The sequence below is a fragment of the Hypomesus nipponensis genome, chromosome 17 (assembly GCF_054491055.1).
Source record: "Hypomesus nipponensis isolate SF chromosome 17, ASM5449105v1, whole genome shotgun sequence".
Taxonomy (NCBI): domain Eukaryota; kingdom Metazoa; phylum Chordata; class Actinopteri; order Osmeriformes; family Osmeridae; genus Hypomesus; species Hypomesus nipponensis.
This window is the reverse complement of record NC_140377.1, coordinates 14,343,921-14,370,769: the sequence shown is the minus strand read 5'-3', so window position 1 is coordinate 14,370,769 and position 26,849 is coordinate 14,343,921. Positions and strand designations below refer to the sequence as shown.

Below are 26,849 nucleotides of genomic sequence, written 5' to 3'. Positions count from 1 at the left end.
TTTAGACTCTTAAGAATAAACACAGTTGTCAGCTTGGTTTTGTGTGAAACCATTTTCAGTTAAGCAATCATGTAAAACCCTGTTCCAGTTTCTTCCAGACAGTTTGAGACCATAAAGCGATTTCTCTAGCCTATAGACTACACCCAAACACAGCACACACTCCCTAACCGCTCAGCCACCTGACTCCCTTGTTTTTGCACTGTGTTTGTATCTGGGTGGTACACCAAATACGCTGGGCTATTTTTATCGTACCCCACAAAACGCCCCTGATCACACCTGGAGTCAAGCTTTCCCTTTTCCTGCTTATAGTTGTAGCAAACAGACCCGAATCGTTGCATTCTGGACACATTGGGCTTTTTGTTTGTCAACATCTCGTAAGGAGTCAGCCCTGTGCGCTTGTTCAAGCATCTGTTGCGTACCGTTGCTACTGTTTGTACTGCGTAGTGCCAAAGGTGTTTTGGTAACTCACTTTCAATTAGCATGCACCTGCCCATCTCAAAAAGAGTACGCCACCCACGTTCTGCTGTTCCATTTTGGTGTGGTGAGTACGGAGCTGTCGTCTCATGCCTAATTTTGCTTTTCCTCAGCAGCGCCTGGAAATCACCACCTGTGAACTCAGTTCCATTATCAGATCGCACACACTTCACCTTCCCATAAGGGGATACATCTGCAAGGAATTTTTCGGTTGCCTGCACTGCGTCACTCTTTTTCTTTAGAAAGTAAACAAACACTGCATTTGAGTAATCATCGGTGAAAGACTGTGCATATTTGTACCCATCTAATGACTCAGTGGCTATTGGACCTGCAAGATCTGTGTGTATCATTTCTAAAGGAGCCTTTGCTCTGGCATCGGGGTTCCTATTTCTAGTTTGTGTAAACTTCCCTTGAATACACACCTCACACTCTTGCTCAGGCTTGCTCATTTTACCCTTGGTCTGCATACCATCAACAACATCATGTAACCTAAGCACATCATCATAATTACAGTGGCCTAGTATCTCATGCCATGCTTGGATGTCGTGGGTTGCATTACACTTATCATCAGTTGACTCAATCTCAGTGTGCAGGTAGTACAACCTGCCAAACACATGAATGTCAAACCTGGTACCATATCTGGTTATCAAGACATAATTGTCTTCTTTGAAGACGACTGTGGACCTACTCGTGGTTGCTGCCTTCACCGAGAAAATGTTCTGCGGGTACGACGGCACATACAGAGCGTCCAACAGTTTCGCATTGCACCGCCGTCCACTGCTGTCGATAAGGGTAACCACTGCCGTGCCTCTCCGCTGAGCGACGCCGCTGCATCTGGTCCCATCAGCCAACTCGATGCTGTGAGTCTCCGACCTGAAGGTGCTGTCGAAACTTGTGAACAAGGCAATGTCGTTGATGATGTGGGATGTGGCCCCGGTGTCCACCATCAGGCCCCTCTCCTGGATGGTGCGTGCCGGCTGCCGCTGGTCACTGATCCGTCCGTCCGCCATCTTGAACGCGAAGTCCTCCTTTACCTCAGCATTCTCTGACACTTTGCTCGCGCCGTCCCTTCAGTCTCTGTCTTTGTCTTTTCGTCTGCATGTCGCGTCCCTGTGTGTGTCACTTTTGCAAACACTACACCACGTCTTCTGTCGACACGTTCTCGCTCGGTGCCCCTTGGTCCCGCACTTGAAGCCCACCATCTCGCTGTCGTCTTTGCCCAGTCCATGTGCGCTGCTACTGGGAGGTCGCCGTCCGGTTCTCCCCTGGGTCTTCATCACGCTGTCATCGTTCGACCCGGTTGCTCTGATGTTCTCGGTTTACTCGAAACTCCGCAATTTGGTCTTGAAGTCAGCAAACGTGATGTTTTCGTATGTGTGCGCCACATGAATTGCGAATGGCTTGAAGCTCTCTGGCAATTCCTTCAGCACCATAGCCACCAGCAAACTGTCCCCCAGCGTTTCTCCCGCGCTTCTTAGGGCAGTTATGGCGGTCTCTGCTCTAATGATATAGTCCATTACACTTTCGTCGATGGACTTTTGAAGTGAGGTCAGCATGTTGTACAAACTAATTATACGAGGCTTTCCCTTCCCTGCTTAATAGTCTCTCAGAATATTTAATGCTTTTCTGCCATCATCTTGCGCATCTCTCATTACCAGAGACAGACTTTTGTCATCTAGCAGTAGGATCAACTCTGCATACGCATACGCGTTTTTCTCAGGATCTGCTGCTTTTTCAGCTTCTTCTACTGGCTCATTCAACACAATGTTTTTCAGCCCTAATAAACGAAAGTGTCCCAACAATTTAGTTTCCCAAACTTCATACTTTGCTTCGTCGCCGTCGAATACCAGTCGATGTAGCCTGCTGCTACTTGCCCTTCGTTGCTCTGCCATGCTAGCTTGCCCCTCTTCTCAGGTTAGCAGCCTTCCTCAGCACGCGATCCGTTGCAACTTTCTTGGCTTTCGTTGACTATCTTCTCCTCCAAACGTCTCCTGGGCCCATAACCTGTTGAGTTTTATCATCAGAGTGGTGCTGCTGATGATGCGTATGGAGGCTGACGACTTCTCTCATTATAGGACATTTATTCCAGAACAATGAAATGTGGCCTTCTGCCGGTTGGGTTGAGCGCAAACTGACTTTTAAAGTAAAAGACGTTACGCATAAAAATGTCCATGTACGGGAAGTCCATTAGGTCACAATACAATGCATGAACATTCATCATATTAATTATTGTGCGCTCTTGCGCCCTCTTGTGTCGCTAGGAGTAAATAATATTTACAGTCATGTAACCTGAGAACATAAAAAAATAGGCTTGCATTTTTAACAGTCTTGTTCAGTTATTTGGAAGTTGTTTGGCTTTTTGAAATACGACAAAGAGCAGAGCAATGTTCGGTGCAAATTGGTGTAGTAAACAAACAGGTGGTTACCAAGTCGGGTAATACGACAAACTGCAAATGTGGACTTCTTGACCTCGACCTACGGTCTCGGTTAACAAACGTTTTAACAAATCTCTGCTTACAAAGGTGTAGGTAGATCTGTCGAAAGTCCATATTCGTTTTTTTATATAATATAACAACACGTAGGAAAATCCCAAATCAAACACGACGAATCTGGTGCAGACGCCATGTTGTCAACATCTCCAAGGCAACCGCTTGCTAGGTCTGTAAATTGTTTGCGGACCTCTGGAGAGGTCTGGAGAGCTTAAGTTACTTGACCCCAGGTACGTGCTCCCTGGCCGCAAACATTTCTCTCACACTGCTCTGCCTAAACTTATGCTGAGTGAAGGGAAAAAGTTGAGGAGGAGACTTATTTAGCTACTACAGATCTGTGGTCTATCGTTTAATTATCGTTATCGAATGTAAATATAAATATCTATATCGATCATTTTTTACCCATATCGCCCAGCCCTAACCCCCAGCACCAATTTTACAAGGACAACGTAGAGAAGGATCAATGTTGGAATGCTGTTGAAATACACGTTTCCTAAATATAGCCTCTATATTATATATAGTGCGTCCCTGGGGTAAGCAGCACACCCCTGCCGCCTTAACTACGTCGTCAAAAAAACCTCAAAGGATAAAGCGATATCCACTGTGTTACTCTGTCTTGTTTTCTCCCTTCCATGCCAAACCGTGACCAAGACCAGTCTCCCTTGTCAGAACGCAGACCCCCCCCCCCCCCCCCAGTCTGACGGCAAACTCCACCCTACCACCTTAACTAACACATTTTCTGCTGGAAACCCTGCTATCCTTAAATATAAAATTTAAGACATGTAAATGATTTACAACAAAATACTAACAATACTAACTACTTACTAACTGAGAGTGAGGTCATCCCGGGAAATATCAAACTGAGGCTGGAACGTATTGATACGGCAAAGCCGAGGTTTGATATTTCCTGGCATGACCGAACGGTCGAGGTTAGTAAGTAGTTTATTATATGGCATTTTTAGCTTCTTTTCATTTTGTAAACGAAAATAAATTGTATCTCTAGGCTAATTGTAGTTAGCTCTCAAGTCTTCTCACGGTGTGTTTCACGGTGTGTGGATAGTAAAACTCAGCAGCTGACTCGTCGATATCGCTCATTTTGAAGCTGACGTCAGAGGGCAATACGGATCCGTATTGACTGGCGAGGAGGGCAATACGCGGCTGGCATGACTACCCATTAGCCAATCAGAAAGCTTGTGCCGTCGTTGCCATATAATAATGTACAATATAAAATGTAATATAAACTAAAAGATCCAGCTAGAGCCACTTGACTGGAGTTTTGAAGTGATTTCTGAAGGTAAGGGAACCTTCCTGTTTTGTTTGTGTTCACCACAGGTCCATAGGAAATACATGGTTTTGAGATGTTTTGAATAAAGGAGGAGAAGCGGAACAGGAGATACCTTCATGATTCCGTTCCAGTTGTCCCCGGTGGAGACCTGGAAGAGCGTGAGGAAAGCCATGCCAAAGTTCTCGAAGGTGGCGTGACGACTCATCCCCTCGCAGGGGTAGTCTGCGTTGCACACTGTAGAGGTGAAGGGAGATGAGACATGTGAGAGAATGGGAGGAGAAACAGGATAGGACACGGAAAGAGAAAGAGAGGGAAAGTTAGATGGATTGAGTTTGAGAGTGACACATCCCCTTTCTTTAGAGGGAAATACATTTAAAATCAAAAGATGAAAATGAAAATTCTTGAGGAATAGCCGACATGTCCCACTCCTCAGGTCACTAAGCCTACTCAAAATGAGTGTTTGCACATCTCAACGGTTGTGAACACAGCAAATTACTGAATCAGCAGCACAAGGAAAATATACTTATATTTGTCCCGGGGCTTAGGCGAGGATAATCTCTGGAACGTTCTCAAGAAAATTACAAGTTACATTTGGCTATAATCCTTTACTCAAGCCCCGATAGGGAGAGATAACCACTGGCGATGACTGGAACATACTGAGGAGTGTGACAGGTTGGAAGATGCGCTTCTTATTTGTAGAACATTCTAGTCACATCGTGTTTGCTGTGATTTTGAACAGTTTCTCAATTCTATTGCTTTGGTGTCTAGTGATATGAGGGGATTATTGAAAGCAATGTGAGGAACACAAATTGAAAACCTTAGAAGACTGTTTGACGCTAACATGTCTTCCTTTCACTGGATTGGTCAGTCACCGAGCCTGGAAACGCCGAGCACAAGATACCTGCTTCTGGCACTCTGATTCGTGGATGATGTCAGGTGACTCACCTAGCTCTCCAAACAACTCCACCCCCAACGCAGCATAGATGAAGAACAGCAACATGAAGAGCAGACCCAGGTTACCCACCTGTAAAACACACAAATACACAGTATTCTCAAAACTGTACAAGTTCAGCGAAGAAGCCAGACAAGGGAGGTTAAGAACAGCACATTAGCGTAATCTAACTGCTAGTGTGACCATGTATTGGGGGGATGGGGCCCAAAACATACCAGAAAAGCCTTTTCTAAAAGGACCTGGGGGGTGTTACATCAACGTCGATTAAGGGAAAGCGAGGCTCATTTCGCCAAGTCTCACTTAATTTAGCGAGAGATCTGTTCCATTAAGGTGGATTATTCTACTTCTAGCTACGTAACCAAGGATCGGGACTAAACTGATCCGTGTCAGGCTAAAAGTCAAGCTAAACTTGTGTTGCAAATAATTTCAAACAGGCAGAAACAGAATGTCTAAAGACAGTTCCGTCGAGTAAATTCCTGCGCGCAAAGCACTTTAGTCCGTGTTCGGGAATGTAAATTCAGACTTTTTTTAGGCCTACTTCATCTCCCCAAAATATATTTATTTATTAACTTGTTAATTTAAATTATGTCACATTATCTGTTTTCAAAAGCCATTGGTTAATTGACATAAAATAAGGCCTGAAAAACTAAGCAGAGCCTCAAGACAAGTTACAATCAATTATGGCGTATCCGTTCTTTGACAAGCCTGTGGTGGATGAAGGTGCTCAGATTAGACAAAGAGTGTTTATCCCACCAGCCCCAAGGATCTTCAGAGACAGAAATAATGCTTCCCTGACCAGTATCTGTGGAAGAAGTATAGGTTCAGCAGGCCCAGCATAGTTTATCTAGATAGATTTAATTGTCATTCTTAAATAAAATAAAACATAAATAATATATATATGTATATATATGTATGTAAAATAACACTTAAGAAACTCTTAAGGATGGCACTGAACACATAAGAGCAGCCTACCATCCTTTGTAGAAAGTAATAGAAAGGAGAGTAGACTATAATAGTAGAAAGGAGGGTAGTAGACTGCAGTTTATGTAGGTAGGCCTAGACTATGTAGTCTGCTGGAATCACACACAAGGAAGCAAACCCACTGTAGCCAAGCCTTGACATTGTTCAATCTGTCTGCATCTGTCTATGCATGTGGGACGTTCTTGAACTATGCCAGGAAATATGGAGGGTATACTTTGCTCCAAGCAGTACCTGAATATTATCATCGGTTTTTCAGGTAATCGTGAAACACAAAGACTCAAGGAGACTTTTTATTCAATTGTATAAAGTATTTTCATTGTTTAAAGTAGTCTATATGTTGACAAGCCTCTATATTACCTCTCCTCTGGCTTCCACAATATTATAGTTGCAATATACTGTCCCCATGGGTGTTTCCAAGCCCATTGGAAGACTCAGGGGGTGACTAACTGGTGCCCCCATGGTTGAAAGTGTTTCTAAAATGCCTTAGAGAGGCTAAAATTAGACCCAGTGCCCTACTGTCTGCCATTCACATTGTGAAATATGCTTGAGTGCCCAGGATGCCCCACACAATAAATGACAGTGTTCCCTCTATAAATGTAAAAACATGTCTTAATGAGTTCCTTTATAGTATAGAAAATGTGATGCAGTACCCTATATGGTGCCCTTATAATGGCCTAAATTAGACTGTTCCCATGCCCTTACTTCCAATGGAAAAGGGTGCTGTTATGAAGTGCCCTTTATGCTGCCCCTACATGACAGTGTCCCACATGTTGCCCCTTCCAAAGAAGACAATTAGATGCTGTGCCCAACAATCTCCCCTAATGTTCCCAGTAGGGCATGCTTTCCCAAAGTGAGTCTATCACTGTCCATGCCCCCTCTTGATCTGTGGAGGCAGACTGTTAATTGGAAATACTCGTGATATAATAATGATAGTCATGCTGAGCAATTTAAAATAACTATTCTGCCAAACAAAGTGTGCAGTTTGGGTCACCTTCTGATCTAAAAAGTCAGTGCTGGATCTGTGCAATACTAGTCATTTCAGTGAATCCCTATTTTAGTCATGGTTATCTTTCCCTTTTATCTTAAAGCTCACCATTTAGCCTATCAGTTAATAAATGCATCTGGCAAAGTTATTTTGAAGTAATTTATTGATTTTGTTCAAGATGTGAAGACAAAAACATTATTAGCCCACATCAAGTGCAATTAACCATGGCTAATTTCTTCAGTGTTTTGAATTTTATCCTACAATTTTCAATTGCTCCCACGTTCTTTTTTGGGCTATTATTCTCAATCTCCTGTTGAGAATATCGGCCATAGGCTAGCCTGTCCGAATGGTTTCAGACAGCTCATCAAATTACGCTAATTATCAGTAGGCCTAAATGCATTTGTTAAGTCGATTTGGTAGGTCTACAATATACGCATTTTAACAGTCGTAATGGTTTGACAAGTTGTCTCCCTTGCCATGTTAATTGCGGCAACATTGCCCTTTTTGGGGACAACACCCAAAAAAACTCAAAAAATCAATTTACGCTGCTGAAACAACACCTCTCTGCTGCTTTACGCTTTACTTTTTTATTTGTTGACATAACTCCTCTTTTCGACGATCGCCTGATCTGGGCTGCAGAGTCTACGCTTATTAAGGGCTAGTTTGAATTAGCGTTGCCTGTTAGTGGAACGGAACGTTAGTGGAACGGCTTGAGGCTTAAGTCTAAGTTGACGTTTACCCAAGTGAGACTTATTCGTGTTAGCGCGACTTGCGTTAGCGACGTTGATGGAACACCCCCCTGTACGCTGGAGTGTCTTTTGTAAACACTCGGGGCAAACACAATCCCTTTACGAGCTAGCTAACCTCACAGAGTCAATGACACAATGTGCACTATGCTCCCAACCACAGCACAACTCAGCTGGGAGTGTTGCCTAGGCTGTACTCACAGTTTCTCCATCAAGCAAAGCTCCCAAGACAATAAACACAGGGATGCAGCCGAAAGAGGGTGTGATCTCCATGAATGGGCGAAGAGGAAATAATTTTGCATAAAAAAGATGACAAAGCTTTGTAGGTGAAACAAGTTGAGCGAACAATATGACAAATTCAACAACTAAAGATAGGGGGGTATGTTTTACATGTATTGCAGGAATACCTTATTTCCCAGCTTTATAAGGTCAGCATAGAGCTACTGTGTTCTCAAAGATCATAGTTGTGTCTGGATGAAAATAAAGATTTCACCTTTGATGTTCAACAGACATCAGACAATTCAAACTAAACCCTGTTTAAAAGGGATTGACATTAAGGAGTTACTAAGAAATATCTAAATCAACGTTTGAATTGTTATAGTACCTGCTATAGACCAATTATTACCCACGTCACACAACTGTCAAGGAGGCTCAACTGCGCATGTCGGTTGCAAAAGAAGAACTTCTCCCAGGTCTATTACACTTGGAGTGTCGATAAGGTCATCATCTCTGGCCACTGGATTGCAGGGCTTGATATTAACTTTTCGCATTAACGCATCCCGAATGTTTACAAACAAATAATTGGTCTATAGTTCCTTTCAGTGAAAGGATGCTAAAATATTTTTTGTCAAGCAATCAGAAAATAGTCAGAACAATCTTCACAGACATTCAAAACAGCTTAACAGTCAAGTCAGCATTTCTATGCATGTGAACACATTCTACTCACAGCTAAAGTTAGACAGTTCCAACACAGCAATACATCTTGAATTTAAAGAAATGTAACGCTTGTTCCGCTTTACTGCTTATGAACAGCGCCCAAGTTTGTTTACTTACACTCTACAACGTAGACTACGCTAATAAACCCCAGTATGAGTGTGTAAATAATGTGTACCAATGTACGAGGTCTACAATAAGTGTAGGGTGCGTGACAGGCTACTTCCATTGAACATAGGCCTACATATGAAAGAATGGTGCAAGCTCTACTCTAAATAGGAACATAAAAACAAGGATTAAATTGAAAAGGATGACCCCTTTCATGATTTGGTGGGTCATAAAACTATAACCCAAGGTAAATAGTTACAAGATGATTAAATATATGAATACTGTTCTAGAATCAAATACAAAAAGAACAATAACCATCCATAAGTGTTAGCAATAGCCTACAAACAGTCGGTTATCACATGAACATCTTTTACAAAGTAATAAACACAGTTAGGGGCCCCCAATAAACAAACACATCAAATACACAATACTAAAGCCGGCAAAATCAACAAATATCCCTACTCGGTACCGAAAGCTAATAAAGGTCTATGACGGTGCAGGCCTCATACAGGGTTTGCATTAGCCGTAGGCTATGCGTAAGTTTACCACCAGTCATGAGAGGATGGAATTATTGGGTGGGCTTCAGTGTTGATGTTACGTGTTCTTTGGGTATCGAGAACCGGTTCTGTAAGGATCCGGTTCCAAATTTCTCAAAACCCGAATATCAATAAGGTCCAAGCTTATCCATACCGCTATTGAGACTAAGTAATATTAGGTAATGTAAGTTATGTAACGTTGACTTATGTCTCGAGAAATAAGTAATGTTATTTAAATCAAATCACTGGTGCAGAAACATACAACGTTTGACTAATAAAATGACTAAATTCAATTGAATGGCCTGCCAACCGCCTTTAAACTACACAAAGAATTTAATTGCCTCACGCGCTACTTCGCTTCATTTATTATTTTGTTACTAGCTACGACGGCAGAAGGCACGAAACGGTCAAAGGCTTGGCTACATTTTATTAAAGCCAAAGATAAAGACAAAGCAAAGTGCAATATATGTTCCAGAGTAATTTCTTGTAAAGGGGGAAAAAAACTGCGATGAACAAGCACCTCAACGTTTTGCATCAGATAAAGATAAAATGCTGTAGGCCTACTTAGACTGTCTTCGAGTCGCAACGGTGCCAACGCCAGCTGCCTTTGCAGGACAATCCTCTGGTGAGCGCACCCCAACTTTGTAGCGAGTCTCCATCGTTGACAATAATAAGCCAGTTCATGGCTCAACAGTGCAACTATTTCACTCGCATATGCCCCTAAAATTTGATGTGTGCGCGAACTGCAAAAATTAACCCCCCCCTCACGGCTGATTATTCAAAACATAGTCACCGCAAGCATGGCTCTGTGGGATGCTTAAGCATCGTGTTAAACAAACTATCCCCATTGTATAAAAGTTGATGAAACATCAAAATTCAATGAAAGTATGAATGAAATGATCATTTATGTATCACTTGTGAAGAGCTTTGTACAGATTTTGTACAAAGCTTGGTTTGAAAGGTTTTGATTGGGGAAAAAAATAATAATTCTGATATGGAAATGATCAGAAAATGACTCAAAGCAACCCAAGGACAACAGAATGGGTTAAGGGACACCCAAGTGAATAGGAATTTCAACTAACATGAAACCTCTCCAGTTGATAACTAATAGTAGGCTAGGTCAAATATTGTTTTCATTACTAGTTTCCTGTAAATGTATGTTTAAATGAGCAAATGATTAAGTTGTAAAATATGATATCATTTGCATACATTTCCAGAACGGAAATCAGAACATTGAGTGAAAAACCTTGTTTCATTTTGTCAACATATTAGAGTCCAAAGTTTTCACAAAGGGCACTTTGAAAATCTCTTTTTCATCACGACATTAATCAGAATAAGGTGGCAACAGCCATTAAAGAAAATCTGTTGCAAATTGCGCAGCAGACCTTGTTCTTGCTCAGGTTCTCTGCATCACCCACACTATAAAAGTACCCATAGCGAAATAACGAAACGATATGCATACAGTCTGTGGGACTGTGAGTGCACAGCTTCAATGTGTCGCATTGGCAACATACGGCTCAAGAAGCTGGCAATGTACATAAGTCCCTCTGCTAAGAACCTATATCTGTCAGAAAGATACTCATGAGGGAATGCGAAAGGGTTTTGTCAGTCTCTAAATGTTCTGTTTCTTCTGAGCGCACCTCTGACTATCCGCGCACCAAGCTCCACAGGATCTTCTATGAACAGTGACGACACTATCGTCAAGAATGAGTTAGTGGGCGGGGTTTTTATACCGGTTGATCTATGATCTCCAACTTAACCTGCTCCCGACCAGGTTAGCCGTTCAGCATATGTTACCATGGCGATCTACCCCGGTAACAAGTGATCCACCGTCGTAGTACAGAAAACCCTGGGTTGAACCTGAAGTTACCTCGCTAACGCCAAATCTTGATTCTTAGTACAGGCCCCTGCTCTAAGCTATTAAGCTAAGACAAAGCTAAACTAAGAAAAGGTTTAAATGCCATCATCTTTTACTTTGCATCTGTTTTGGTACTCCTATGCAGTGTGGACATCTATGGTGAAAACTGCCAGAGAGACACTTAATAGACATTGTTCCTCCTTCAGAGTAGCCCCTTGGCAGGTGGAGGAAGATTTTCTCCTCCTTCAGATTGGGCTCTCACACGCACACACATATGGTTCTCTCCTAAACACACGCGCACACACGCATGCACACACTTCCACATGCATGCACCAACATCCAGACTGGATGTTGCCTGATGACCTCTTTAATCACCCAGTGTTAATTACCTCCCTGGTGCCCTGGGATATGGCGCAGGTCCCTGTGTTGATGAGCAAGGGATCAATATCAGAGAAAGAAGGGAGATCTGTTCTTTCTCACCTCCTCCTTTCATCCTCCTGCTGCCTATCTGTCTGTCTATCTTTCTCTCTATCTTTCCCTTCCTCCTCTCTCCACATTACATCAATCAATCCATGTTAAAATTTCCTTTTTTGTTTTTGTTTCTCTCCATCATACATTCTATATTCTTATCCTCTGTATGCATGTATAGGTGCTGTCCATGATACTGAAGATTCACAATGGCTTCCCTGAGCTCAGTGTTGAGAATGTCTGAGCCCTCAATTAGCTCCGACAAGACTCGGGTGCATATCAATATTGTGTGTGTGCATGCCTTTGAATGACCTACCTGTGGTAGGGCCTGAACCACTGTGTCCAGCAGAGCTCTCATTCCTGTAGCCATCTTCAACAACTTCAAAACTGAGAGAAATAGATAAGGAAAAAGCATTAGGAAATAAAGAGAGAACGAGACAGACAGAGAGAGAGATTGCAAGAGTATGGTGAGATAAGAACCAGGAGAAACAGAGGGTGAGATAAAAAATGGGGGCAATTAGGAAATTCCCTCTGTTTTATTTAAACCCAAAACAAGAAAATGAGCCACAGAAAGGTCGCTGCTAAATATACACCCAGCATACACACTTAGTCACAGATAGTCTCACAAACACACACACACACACACATACTCATAGACACTCACAACACACACACACACTCAGACACTTCCTCAAACACACACACACACACTTACTATAGACACAAACACACTTCCTCATAGACACACACACACACTTACTATAGACACAAACAAACACACACTTGCTCATACACTCAGGTTTTGAGCAAAGATAAAGTTATGACCCTTACTTTGGTGCAACTGATCATTTCTGAACACGTGAATTGTGTGTGGGTATTACTGTATATATATAAATCTTTATTTCAGACGCCAAGTTCCATATAAAATAAGAGACAGAGCTATAAAAAACTGAGAAAAACTAAAAGATAAAACATAGATAATACAGTGCATTAAAAAGTATGAAGACTTTTGTGCCAATGTTGTCTTAAGTTCGAAGTAAATCAATAGCAGCTCTTTAGAGGGTTGACCAGAGCCTCTACTATGCAGTTCTCAGACTTGTCCAGTCGACACATGAAACCATACATCAGTTGTCTCAAGAGTGCCTCACAGGTTGGTACGTGCTTAGACACAAACAACTGACTAGCACTATGCCACCTAGGCACATTAAGCAGAAATCTAAAAGCATCATTGTAGGCTACTTTCAGTCTCTGTATACTCCTTTTCCTGTACATAGACCACAAACGAGCAGTGTACAATGGTGTTATGTAGGTTCTAAACAGGGAACATTTAACTGAATCTGAGCACATAGAAAACTTCCTTAATAACATATTGGCCTGAGAATATATTTTACAGCGCTGTCAATATATATTGTTGTCATCTGTCCAATCATCAGAAATGACATGGCCCAGATATTTTATTTCCTCACAAACACCAAGGGGACTGCCAGATAAATAAAAGGTAGGGAAGGTTAATTTCCTGTCCTGGGGTCTCATTTATAAAGCTTGCGTACGCACAAAACGGGACTGAAAATGTGCGTACGCCACTTTCCAAGCAAAGGTTGTGATTTATAAAAAACAAACTTGACGGGAGAATGTGCGGTCCTCCACGCAAACTCTGACCCTCCCGTAGGCCTAAGCACATTTGGAAAACAGTTGGAATTGTTGACGCAGATGACCGTACTGTAGTCAGACTGCAGAAATTGAATGTGGGAAGAACATTACTCCTAATATTTATATATTTTGTTTTCCTTACACACGTTTTTTTCATTCAATTTCATGATTATCATGAAGATTACATCCAGCAGTGTTATTTGCGCTTGTACTGAGTGATTCTTGTTCCATAAACACCTTGTACAATCCAACTCAAATTTTAAATAAAAATTCAGCGCTTCCTCACCATCAGATTGTCCACTATGGGAGTTCAGGAGGGGGAGATTCCCCAACTGCATGGAATACAGGATAACATCACATATCCTACCTTTAGATAACTGCAGCACACAGTGTATAACTAAATATATGTATTTAATACTGTGCAAATATCCTCATATGTCAAAAACTGGAAATACAGTCGTTAAGCTCCCGTGCAATCGCTACACTCTACCTCCTTGTTATCAGTCCAGACTTTAATAGATTACTGTTCATAACAAAACGCTTTTGTTTTCAAATTGTATCTCGACTCGCAGTATCACTGGCACAGTTGACGCCACTCGCACAGTTTTTTTAATTGGTGATCTACCGGCCACCACATTTTCAGAGTTTTCGGGCTCCACCCATAGGCTAACAGTGTCTGAGAAGTTGTCATGCGCTATGATTCACCGTAAAGAACAATCGTATGCCAGGGTCATGATAAGATACTAGATTAGCATTCATGAGGTGCTTTGCATTGACTATATATGGTTAAAAATGGGCGTGTTCAGGGCGGGGTACAATGCTGATTCATGTACGCACACTTGTGGGTAATCTGTGATTTATAAAAGGAACATTGCGTACAGGTGTGCGTACGCACGTTTTTATAAATCTGAATTTTGGTGTGCGTACGCCATTTTAGGCTTTTGGGCGTACGTACACTTTTAATAAGAATCCTACGCACAGTTTTATAAATGAGACCCCTGATTACTTCTGACTATCATTATGTGGCTTTTCTTTGCATTATATTTTATATAATGATCTATGCCATACTGAGAGCACACCCTCAGCATCTTTTGCAACCCAGCACTATATGGGCTGAGTAGGACCTGGGGTCTCATTTATAAAACTGTGCGTTATCTGGACTGATAACGAGGACGTAGAGTGTAGCGATTGCGGGAGCTTAACGACTGTATTTCCAGTTTTTGACATATGAGGATATTTGCACAGTATTAAATAAATATATTTAGTTATACACTGTGTTCTGCAGTTATCTAAAGGTAGGATATGTTATGTTATCCTGTATTCCATGCAGTCGGGGAATCTCCCCCTCCTGAACTCCCGTAGTGGACAATCTGATAGTGAGGAAGCGCTGAATTTTTATTAAAATTTTGAGTTGGATTGTACAAGGTGTTTATGGAACAAGAATCACTCAGTACAAGCGCAAATAACACTGCTGGATGTAATCTTCATGACAATCATGAAATTGAATGAAAAAAACGTGTGTGAGGAAAACAAAATATATAAATATTAGGAGTAATGTTCTTCCCACATTCAATTTCTGCAGTCTGACTACAGTACGGTCATCTGCGTCGCCAATTCCAACTGTTTTCAAAATGTGCGTAGGCCTACGGGAGGGTCAGAGTTTGCGTGGAGGACCGCACATTCTCCCGTCAAGTTTGTTTTTTATAAATCACAACCTTTGCGTGGAAAGTGGCGTACGCACATTTTCAGTCCCGTTTTGTGCGTACGCAAGCTTTATAAATGAGACCCCAGATCATTTGCGTACATCAGATGATTGACAATAGATTCACCTACAAGACAGCCTGTATTTGTCTTATTCAGCTCGCTTGATAAGTCGTCCATATACACATTAAACAAAAAGGGAGATAAAATTCCTCCTTGTCGAACTCCGTTACCAACATGGAAAGGAGCTGATACAACATTGTCCCAATTAACAGGAAAAGTTTGATTGGCATACCAGAACACCAAAATCCTCACAAGAGGTTTAGGGACACCTCTCGCTAGCAGCTTCATAAACTGTTTTTCATGACAAATTCGATCGAAAGCTTTGGAAGCATCAATAAAGCATAAAAATACAGATTAATTAAGACTTGTGTACTCAGAATATACATTTCCAATTTCAATAAAATAATTCTCTCAAACACTTTAGACAAGATACTGGCCAATGCAATGGGTCGATAGTTGTCTATGCTGTTCAGTTTACCAGCCTTATCTTTAACAACAGGTACTAACAGTACTGACATAACAGCGTTCGGTAGAACACCATGAACCATAATTCCAGTGAGGCACATGGCTAGTAATGGACTGAGTCTATAACTGGCATTTTTTTGATGCTCTGCAGAAATGCAATCCATACCACAAGCTTTGTTGTCTAGCATGTGGATGGCATCATAAATATCTACTGATCTAACTATCTGCAGAGATACCTTTATATTCATTATCAATTCTCACGGTGATACTTTTACACAATTACATAGTTTACTGTAGTGCTCACGCCATAGATCAGCAATCTCCTCTGGACAACTAACCCCTCGATATCAGAAGGGAGGGGAGTTCTGTTATTATTTATGATCTTGGCCTCCTTCCAGAAGTCAGTAAGATTGTTATTCTGCATATTTCTGGCCAGCGAGTCTGCTCTTATTGTGTTTTCATTTTTCTTAATAAAACAAAGTGCATATTTAAATCTAGCATTTGTGAGTTTTTTGTTATCAAGCAGTACTCCCTGTCTGGGCCTGCCTGCTTCTGACCAGACTCTAAAGGATTCTCTAGCAGCAGCATGTTGCTCAGACACAAACTCAGGTGGTGGCCAGCCCATAACATATCTCTATACTTTCCAGTGAGTCATGAGCATCGGCTGTGGTCACAATATGGTCTAGCCAGGAAGTTGTGTGCCACGCTTCACTTACATAGGTAAAACTTGTATCAGGCAATAACGCTTTACTTGATATAATTCATTTAGTTTCATTACAGAACTGCTGCAGATGTTGTGCGAATAAAGACTTATCTGTCAGCATTAAAATCACCCATGACATAGACACAAGATGAACTATTGTCCTCTACGAAGGACTGAATAAAAGCTAACCTGTTCAGAAATTCATCCTCATGATCATAGGATTCATATGGTGTGTACACATTTAAAATAGTATATTTCTTTTCATTATGATTAAACTCCAACCCAATAGCCCAGTCAACATTAAGCCGCACCACTTTTACCATTGGGTCATATTTTATGTTCCACAGTATAGCTACACCACCAGCTATCCTCCCACGAACCATTCTCATGCCGAGATCGGTAGTGGACTCTCCAGCACCATGAAAGTTCTTGTGTGAATTCAGGTATGTAGGTTACTGTGTTTGTATTTATGTGTGTGTGTATTACTTTGTGTTAATGTGTATGTGTATTCAGGTGTGTGCGTGTGTACCTCGTGCTATCCTCAGCACCCTCATGATTCTGATTATGGTGGGGTTGATGGGCAGGGCAGCGCTGATTTCTATCTCCTCCAGAGTGATGCCCATCACTGACAGCAGCACGATGGCCAAATCCAGCTGGTTCCATCTGTAACAGAGGCGCACACACACACATATACACACACTCACAGAAATACCCTTATGACAGCATGAGACCCATACACATTACTGACTCACCTGCACAACACAGCGGGTTAACACACCTGTGGTTGTGTGTGTCTGTGTGGATTTGCCAGTGCAAATGTGTGCGTCTATACCCTGACCCAGTTTTAAGAAGACAGTAAACTCATGCCTGTGTTGACATTACAAAAAAGAGACAAAGAGCTCTGCAATAGCATCTGATAGATTCTCTCTTTATCTCCCAACCCCCCTCACCACACACACACCCTCTTTCTTGCTCTGTCACACAACTCAATCCAAACAACTCAATACTGTCACGTCTGTGTGTGTTCCCGTTTTGTTTGGCCCGCCCCCTCCAGGTGTTTCTCGTCTCGTCTGCTCGTTAGTGGGGTATTTTGTCCGTTGGGTCATGTTTGTCTTGTGCCAGTTCGTCTTGTGTGTTTCCCGAGTCGTCCCAGACGGTTTCTCTCTGTGTTCCCAGTATCAGTATTTTGATTTCCCGTGTACCGAACCCTGCCTACCAAGTACCTGATTCAGCCTGCCATCTGTCTGTGCCTTATCAAGACTCCACTGTGTACCGAACCTTGCCTGTCCATCACCTGAGTCAGCCTGTCGATTTGAACTAATAAACAACTGCTACTTATCTACCTGCCTCTGCGGTCTGCATCTGGGTCTACCTCTGTGCGTGAGACGTGACAGTACGAACTGGCCATGACAGACTCAGCAGACACAGAGCAGCTACGCCATGCTGTTCACTCCAGGGAGGCACCATTGGAAGACAAGAAGTACTCCTCAAGGAAGTAATGGGAGGAGTTCGGGCCATGTCTCATTGTCACGACCGGGTACTCAACCGGCTAATAGAACAAGTCCAGGCTTTGACTGCTGGACCAAACCCCATATCTCCTCCTGTTGATCCCAGCCCCCCTGCCCACCCGACTGCCCCGGCCTCCAGAGAACCCTGCTTACCCCCTCCGGAGCATTACGATGGTGATCCTGGGACTTGTCGCTCATTCCTCTCGCAGTGCTCCCTCATCTTCGAGCTCCAGCCATCCACGTTTCCAGGATATTGTATCTTGTCACTTTGATGTTGGGTAAGGCAAGGGCATGGGCCACTGAGATATGGGAGCAACAATGCTCCATCTGCCACTGGAGATCTGTTACTCCTAATACTGCGGTCTTCACCACCGGAATGAGACAGGTGTTTGATTCCCCTGTATTAGGCAGAGAAGCAGCTAGGACGCTCCTCCGGCTTCGCCAGGGCTCTCGTGGACTATGTCATTGATTTCCGTACTCTAGCCGTAGAAAGTGCATGGAATTCTAGTTCCCTTTTTGACACCTTCCATCATGGATTATCCGATGGGATAAAGGACGAGTTTGCTGCAGGGGAACTCTCCGACTCTCTGGACACCCTTATATCCCTTGCTGTCTGAATTGACAGCCGTCTGCGGGAACGGGACCGGGAGAAAAAGGATTTCCGTTCTGGTAAACAGCCGCCTTCCTACATGGCATTGAACCAGCAACCCAGAAGTTGCCTCAGTTACCAGGAATTCCCCTGAGAGCTGCCGAGGTCAGCCGAACCGTCGCGAACAGAACTTATGCAACTGGGGAGGGCTTCACTGACGCCGGCAGAGAGACAACGCCGGATTACCAGCCGCAGCTGTCTGTACTGTGGCAAACCTGGACATTTCATCTCCACATGTCCGTTAAAAGGACAGGCCCACCAGTAGGTAAGGGTATACTGGTGGGTCACATTCAGACACCCTGGTTTCCCTCTGTCTGTGCTCCTCTTCACGCCCTGTTATCCTGGAAGTCCCAATCCTGTTCCGTCAAAGTGGTCATCGACTCAGGGGCTGACCAAAGTTTTATCCACCGGGACCTGGTCGGGCTTCTTGGGATTCCCACGCACCCTCTCTTTTTACACCTGTGGTGGCCAAAGCGCTAGATGGGCGCTCCATCAGCCGCATCACCCAGATCACTGTCCCGGTGGAGCTACGAGTCTCTGGCAACCACTGTGAGTACCTCCAATTGCTCCCAGTGTTTTCTCTTGACGTGCCTGTTCTTGGCTTGTCATGGCTTCAACGCCATAATCCGACTATTGACTGGTTCTATCACCGGTTGGAGCCTTCTGTGTCATGCCAAATGTCAAGGAGGTGTTCAGCAAATCTCGGGCCCCTTCTCTTCCTCCTCACTGTCCCTATGACTGTGCTGGATACAGCTCTGTTGCTGCCCCCCTCACGGCTCTGACTTCCACCAAGGTCCGCTTTGCCTGGACTCCCTGTGCTGATCGTGCCTTTGTTGGGCTGAAGCAGTGTTTTACCTCTGCCCCTATCTTGACTCACCCTGATCCGTCTCTGCAGTTTGGCGTGGAGGTAGATTACCTCGGATGTAGGGGTTGGGGCCGTTCTCTCCCAACGCTCTCCACAGGACCAGAAGTTGCACCCTTGTGCTTTCCTGTCACGTCGTCTCAGCCCTTCGGAGAGGAACTACGATATCGGGAACAGAGAGCTGCTGGCAGTCAAAGTGTTCCTAGAGGAACGGAGGCACTGGTTGGAGGGGGCCAAACAACCGTTTCTTGTATGGACGGACCACAAAAACCTAGAGTACCTGCATTCAGCCAAATGCCTGAACTCTCGCCAGGCACGATGGGCTCTTCTGTTCTCCCGGTTTCACTTCACCTTGTCATATCGCCCTGGTTCCAAGAACCTGAAGCCTGACACCCTCTCTCGGATCTACAGTGCTGATCCCTTGGCCTCGGATCCTGACACCATCCTACCAGTCTCATGTCGGGTCAGTACCATCATGTGGGGTATGGAAGAGGCTGTGCGGCAGCTCTGCGCCAACACCCTGACCCAGGAGGTGGTTTGGCGGGTTGCCTCTTTGTCCCAGACCCTCTATGCTCCAAAGTACTGCAGTGGGGTCATTCCTCGAACTTATCCTCTATGGGAGCAGACATTCCGGCCTTCGTAGCTGCCTGCATGGTGTGCAATCAGAACAAGACACCACGGCAGGCGCCCTCTGGTCTTCTTCCGCCGCTTCCCATACCTCATCGTCCTTGGTCCCATGTTTCCCAGGACTTTGTCACCGGCCTTCCTCCCACTGACGGCAACACCATCATCCTCACAGTGGTGGACCGCTTCTCCAAGGCTGCCCATTTCATTCCGCTGCCCAAGCTCCCCTCAGCCAAAGAGACTGCAGAGATCATGGTACAGCATGTTTTTTGGTTACATGGTCTCCCGGTTGACATGGTGTCTGATCGTGGGCCGGGGATCGTTCTCCTTCCAGTTCTGGCGGGCCTTCTGTACCCTCATTGGGGCCACCGCTAGTCTGTCATCGGGCTATCACTCGAAGTCCAATGGTCAGTCAGAACGGGCGAACCAGGACCTGGAAACTGTGCTCCGCTGCCTTGTCTCCTCTAACCACAGTACCTGGAGCCGCAACCTGGTGTGGGCGGAGTACGCCCGCAACACCTTTCCTAGTGCTGCCACTGGCTTGTCCCCGTTCGAGTGCTCCCTGGGCTACCAGCCCCCTCTCTTCCCGGACCAGGAGGCTGAGGTTGCTGTTCCACTGACACAGCTGTATGTCCATCGCAGTCACCGGGCCTAGCGTAGGGCCCGTCAGTCACTCCTCCGGACTTCAGCCAGGTACCGGCTCCCCGCTACCACACTGGGCAGAAGGTTTGGCTCTCCACCCGGGACCTGCCCCTGCGTGTTGAATCGTGGAAGTTTTCTCCCCGTTTCATCTGCCCTTTCCCCATCACCCAGGTCGTCGGGCCCTCGGCAGTCTACCTCCGCCTTCCATCCACCCTTAGGGTTCATCCCACCTTTCATGTTTCCCGTGTCAGTCCTGTTTCTAATTGTTCTCTGTCTCCTGCTTCTAGGCCGGCCCTTCTCCCTCGTCTGGTCGATGGCCTTCCTGCTTTCACGGTGCGGCGCCTCCTGGGGGTCTGTCCCCGGGGTCGGGGGTTCCAGTACCTGGTTGACTGGGAAGGACACTGTCCTGAGGAGAGGAGACATCCTGGATCCTGCTCTTATTGCGGTTTTCCGCCGTCGCCACCCCGGTCAGCCAGGTCTCGGGGGTCTGTCACGTCTGTGTGTGTGTTCCCCTGTTTTGTTTGGCCCGCCCCCTCCAGGTGTTTCTCGTCTTGTCTGCTCGTTAGTGGGGTATTTAGTCCGTTGGGTTATGTTTGTCCTGTGCCAGTTTGTCTTGTATGTTTCCCGAGTCATCCCAGTCGGTTTCTCTCTGTGTTCCCAGTATCAGTGTTTTGATTACCTGTGTACCGAACCCTGCCTACCAAGTACCTGATTCAGCCTGCCATCTGTCTGTGCCTTATCAAGACTCCACTGTGTACCGAACCTTGCCTGTCCATCACCTGAGTCAGCCTGTCGATTTGGACTAATAAACAACTGCTACCTATCTACCTGCCTCTGCTGTCTGCATCTGGGTCTACCTCTGTGCGTGAGCCGTGACAAATACCTTAAACACTTAGGGCCCTATCTTGCACCCAGCGCAATTGACCTTGTCAACGACGCAAGTATCATTCCTAGTTTGCACAAAGCCGGATTAACAATTTGCTGTGCCCTGGGCAACAAGGCCCCCTCCCCCCCGTGTTTGATGTGATGCTAGTTACGGATTTCAGAAACTAATGCGAGCATGCAAAGCTTTTCTATGAGCTTTACAGTGGCGATTTTAGACCCCTTTTAGGTGTGCAACACTTGTTGCAATTTCCATCGAGGCCTGTTTAACCAAAGCTAATTTGGGTGGGTTTCTTCTCCCTTCTCCATCATAATTCGGTTTATTCGTCATGTAGGCTTGCCTATGTTACACAAACACAGAATTTACTGTGGCAGGAAGGTGCAAACAATAAACATATAAGGGTCTTAAATTAAGTAAAAAGGTACAATAGTAATTCTAAGAACCAAACATTTTAAAAATATAACAATTAAAAAAATAAAATATATATATAAAAATAAGAATTTGAATGAGCAGCATGAACAGGCAATTTAGTGCAATGAGAAAACTGCTCTGCCTTTCCCATACAATGTCACTTCTCTGTTACGGCCCTGACTAGAACGTCGGTATCCTCGGCTGTGATCCGCTCCTGGCGTGCGCCTGGCAAATCCGCCGTTATGATAGCAATCCGCCATGGAACAAGCGCTGCTCTTTAAGGGAATGTCAGATGACGCTCTGATTGGTTTATTGCACGTTATGCCCAAACCACACCCATTAGTAATGTAGCTACTTTGGACCAACCCATTTTAGATTTGCGCCAGGCGTAAAGTCATTTATCCCGTCGGCAAAATAGCAACCACGCCGGAGTCCCGCCCACAAAGTTACTTGCGCTTTGCGTTTTGATACTTGCGTTTCAGATCGTTAAAATGGGGCCCTTAATGTTAATTGTGTAACCAACATACCATTCAATAGCCTCCAGCCCAATGAAACCGCAATACATGTAAAACGTCCTCTATATTTGTTTCAATACACCCACTTAGCTGAAGAGGCAAACAATTAGGGCATACTGTAATCATTCTCTGAGTGTGTTTCTACGGCCGTGAGTTTGTTGCATTCCAAGGACTGTAGGAGTAATTGAATTAATGGTGCAAATGGAAGACTAGGATAGAGAGGAGCTGCAACCATAGACTTATACAGTAGACCAAGCGAACCGGCACTTTAAAGATGGTGTCCCCGTTCATTTCTATGGAAAGTGCTAAGTGGCCCACTGAGGCAAGCGAGAGCGTGTAGTGAACCGTGCCGTCCGGTCTTGTGCAGAACAGTGGCTCACCATGCTCTTAACTCCGAGGCTCGTACACGCTTGCGACTAGCTGTACACGTCATACTTTGATACGTCATACAAGCATGTGAGCTAAGGTATTGCAGTAGAGTCAGAAAACTGTCAGAATGGGGTACAAGTCTAAACCAGAACTCTCTCCTCAGGCCCCTGAAACCAGAACTCTCCTCAGGCCCCTCTTTTCAGGTGTAACCTAGGTGTTACTGCAATCCTCGTCTGTCATTGTTCTAGCTCAGCAAAGCAAGCTAATTTAAATAGACCTATATATATGTGTGTATATATATATGTTGTTATTGTGTATCTATAATGACGCCTTGACATGCCACGATATCACAAATTAGGCTATAATTAAGTTTGTCATGTCATGAACTTAAAAATGTTCATTACAAAATTGTTAAATCTGCTTTAAAATAATAGGAATAAACTCTCTAAACAATAGTCATGTAAGTGTGCAACCATTTGTAAAACTGGCTGCAGCAAGGCAGGCAACTGTAGATTAGCAAGCCCTTTCTCCCTGTGCTCATTCAGCTCAGTTGTACAGCTAGATATTGGCACCCGCCACCACAGTTCCAGGCAACTTTTCTTGACGTAAGCAAATAAATGGGGTGCTAGTTTACCCATTTTGGATTGGTTTCAAATGAAGTAAAAATCTGCTAAAATTCTTCAAAGAAAAAGCTAGTAGTGTGAGCCAGGTTCAAGAACCTGGGGGGGGGGGATAGTTTTGGATATGTTGACTTGCGTTAACCGGGGCCTTTGCCTCAAGCCAAGGAGCGAGGGATGGGGGCTTGGCTGCAACACCTTACTGCTCTAACAGTGGGAGGAGTCATGGGCATGGGGAGAGTTGGGAACTGCGGGATTTGTAGTTTTTTGCAGTTTCTGGCTGGTACAACACATAATATCAAGCTCACGTTTGGACAATTAGACACACACATGCAATTTTTTCTTTTTTACATGAGTCCCGATTCTCCTGCCTCCACTGCAAAATTTTCCCAGCCTTTAAGTGGAGAAAAGATGTGCTCCCAGCCAGTGTAAAACCACTTACAAGACACAGAGCAAGGTGAGATGAGCTCTCCTGCATACATCTTGTGAATACCTATGTACAAACACTTACAGTACACACACACAGTGTGTACCTGTCTTTGAAGAAGCGTCGAAATCCAAAGGCTATGAGCTTCAGAACTGCCTCCAGCACAAAGGTGGAGGTGAAGAAATAATTACAATACTTCAGCGCCAGATCCAGACTCTGAGAAAGAGAGCGAGAGAATGCAATATATTCATCCAGAAAGAGAGAGAAAGACAGAAACAGATGGAGCTAGAGTCACAACGACACTAGTGATTACTCACTGAGTTATTAACCAGACAACTGTTCAACTTTAGTGACTGACACTTTACATCATCACACCAAACACAAGTTGGAGTAGAATGCTCATGAGTACACATCTAACCCCCCCCCCCCCCACTCCTCTACTGTTCATACACACCCCTACAAACACACACATACACCCCTACAAACAGAAAAACCCACTCATACACATAGGTTTGTTTTACTATCCTAGTGAGGACCAACAATTCACTCCCATTCAAAATCATATTACCCCTAACACCATACCATAATCTAACCCAAATTTAATTCTAACCCTAACAGTAACCCGAACCAATTCTTCATAGTTTACTATCCTTGTAGGGACTTTGTTTCGGTAAACAAGACCACATACATACAAACCTAACCTTATAGCACACAAATCTATACCTGCTATTTCTACATACAAATGACTAATACATGTTCCAGAAAGTGTAAACACTCTCTCTGATGAGAGATTACTTTCAGCTCTCTCCCTTTCTTTCTCTCTCTCTTGGCTCTCTCTGTCTTACGTGTGGTTGGCTGTAGTGCTCCAGGGACATGGTGATGACGTTGATACAGATGATGAAGGTGATGAAGAGGTCCAGGTAGTGGCTGGTACAAAGGGTGTGGATCATCAGATGTACATGACTGTAGCTGGCATAGTAGGGGACCTTCTGGGCCTCTGTGAACACACACACATTTTACCAGACATTCACACACAGATATACACACATACACACACATACAGACATACACATATATACATCAGGGCTCTAGAGTGCGACCAACGCGACCAGAATTTGTACAGGTGCAACTAAAATTGTACTTAGGTTGCACTGGTGCACCTAACCTCCTATGCCTCTCCAGGAATGAAGCGTTTGTTTCTTCTTTGACGGAACTCACACTCATGGTTGGATCATATCGTGGTCTAAACTAATCAGAGACAGAGATGGGGTCGGTCTTTGCCTCTAATTGGCTGTGGTTCAGATATTCCTGTAGGCCTATACTGCTCCGTGCTGCGAGAATCAGTTATGGCAGACCTGGGCATTGTACGGCCCGCGGGCCACAACTGGCCCACATGATGTCCCAATCCGGCCCGCGTGAGGTAAATCAAAAATTACAAATAAATAAATGTGTTGAGCTGTAGTGAATATGTAGTCCTGAAAGACTAGTGATCAGGCGATTTACAAATGTGTCTTGCACAACCTCAACGACAGGAGAGTTAGCTGTTGGTTAACCCTGGAAAATGAAAAACAAAAGGTTGATACAGAATGTAGAGTTTTTAACAAGACATGGACTTCTAAGTATCTGTTTACTGAGGTCAAAGTCAAAGCTGTGTTCTTAGTTTTGGAGAACAGGTCGCTGTGTTGAAGGATTATAATTTGAATCAGCACTAAGGGACTAAAGAGAAAAACGTGGACATAATGAGAACTTGACTGATTCAGTGGGCGCGGGCTGATGGTAATGGTTTGCTAGTTAAATTGCAGACCCTGCTGATCATCACCTGTCAGCTGCCCTTCGCATATCCACCTCAGACATTCAGCCAGATTTCGATGCACTTGTTCAAGCCTACTGGATTCCTTTCACAAGACAAAATTAATTGGAAAAAAGGAATTGCTTTTTGTATAAAGTTGATCAATTGCATATCTTTAACATACTGCAGAACAACTTTTTAGTGTTTGTGAAGATTAACAAGTTACAAAAAAAATGAAACACTGATGTAATGATTATTTTAGTTTTTACTGTTACTTCGACCAACATGTAATATATTTATATAAATATTTACAGAATATCCTTATTCCAGTGCCGCTGCTAGCCATTTTGGTGCCCTAAGCATAATTCCTTTATGATGCCCCCCCCCCCCCCGGAAAAAACCCCGATTTTTTTTTGTTGCCAGTTTAACTTTTTATTACCAAACATATAACTCAATACCAATAACGTAACAGCAGCATCGCAATACTTATTGAGAGGTTGTAGTTCTCTGCTGTGGGTCTGTCCCTAAACAGCTGGTTGAGGTGGTTGATCAGGGCTTGGCAGGGACGGACTGGGAGTAAAAATAGGCCCTCGACTTTGATCCAGACGGGTCCACCGGAACCGGCCCCCGTATACTCCACCATATCTGCCCTGCCAATGCATCTACATTCTGTGTTTGACGTGATGCTAGTTACGGAGTTTCCGAGTTAATGCAAGCTTTGTGCGCAAGGAAAACATTTTTGCCCTTATTTGAGCAAGTTTTTGAGCTTCATGTAAAATAAACATAACGTTTTTCAATTGGTAAAACCTTGTCTAAGGTGATGTATTTTTGTCTCTTAATTTTTCAGCTCCACCTTTACGTTTCTTAGCCTGGTTTTCCAAATGATAAACATTTAAAACTGAGCAATTAAATATCTCTTGTTCTGCCTGTTTTGTGATATACATGCCTAAAAGGTGCCTTATATTTCTATACTGAAATAATTTTGGCATTATAATTATATCTATGAGGATTTTTCAGTTGTCTATTTTTTGGTGCCCCCTCAGGACTTGGTGCCCTACGCGCAGCGCATAGTGCGCGTTATGGGAGCGGCGGCACTGCCTTATTCTTCTGATAACCAGTAGCAAAATATATACTTTACTGCTTTTTACAATGGGGG

At 44.0% G+C, this 26,849-nt stretch overlaps 1 protein-coding gene across 1 annotated transcript in view; it reads right to left on the bottom strand.

Annotated features, from left to right (window-relative positions):
- The window catches only part of cacna1ia (calcium voltage-gated channel subunit alpha1 Ia), a 442,500-nt gene that overhangs the window by 62,968 nt on the left and 352,683 nt on the right, over window positions 1-26,849 (bottom strand). The window contains 6 exon segments of the mRNA XM_084676906.1: window positions 4,361-4,482; window positions 5,194-5,272; window positions 12,132-12,202; window positions 16,927-17,060; window positions 24,011-24,120; window positions 24,750-24,901. Of these exon segments, the coding sequence (XP_084533032.1) occupies window positions 4,361-4,482; window positions 5,194-5,272; window positions 12,132-12,202; window positions 16,927-17,060; window positions 24,011-24,120; window positions 24,750-24,901 (668 nt within the window).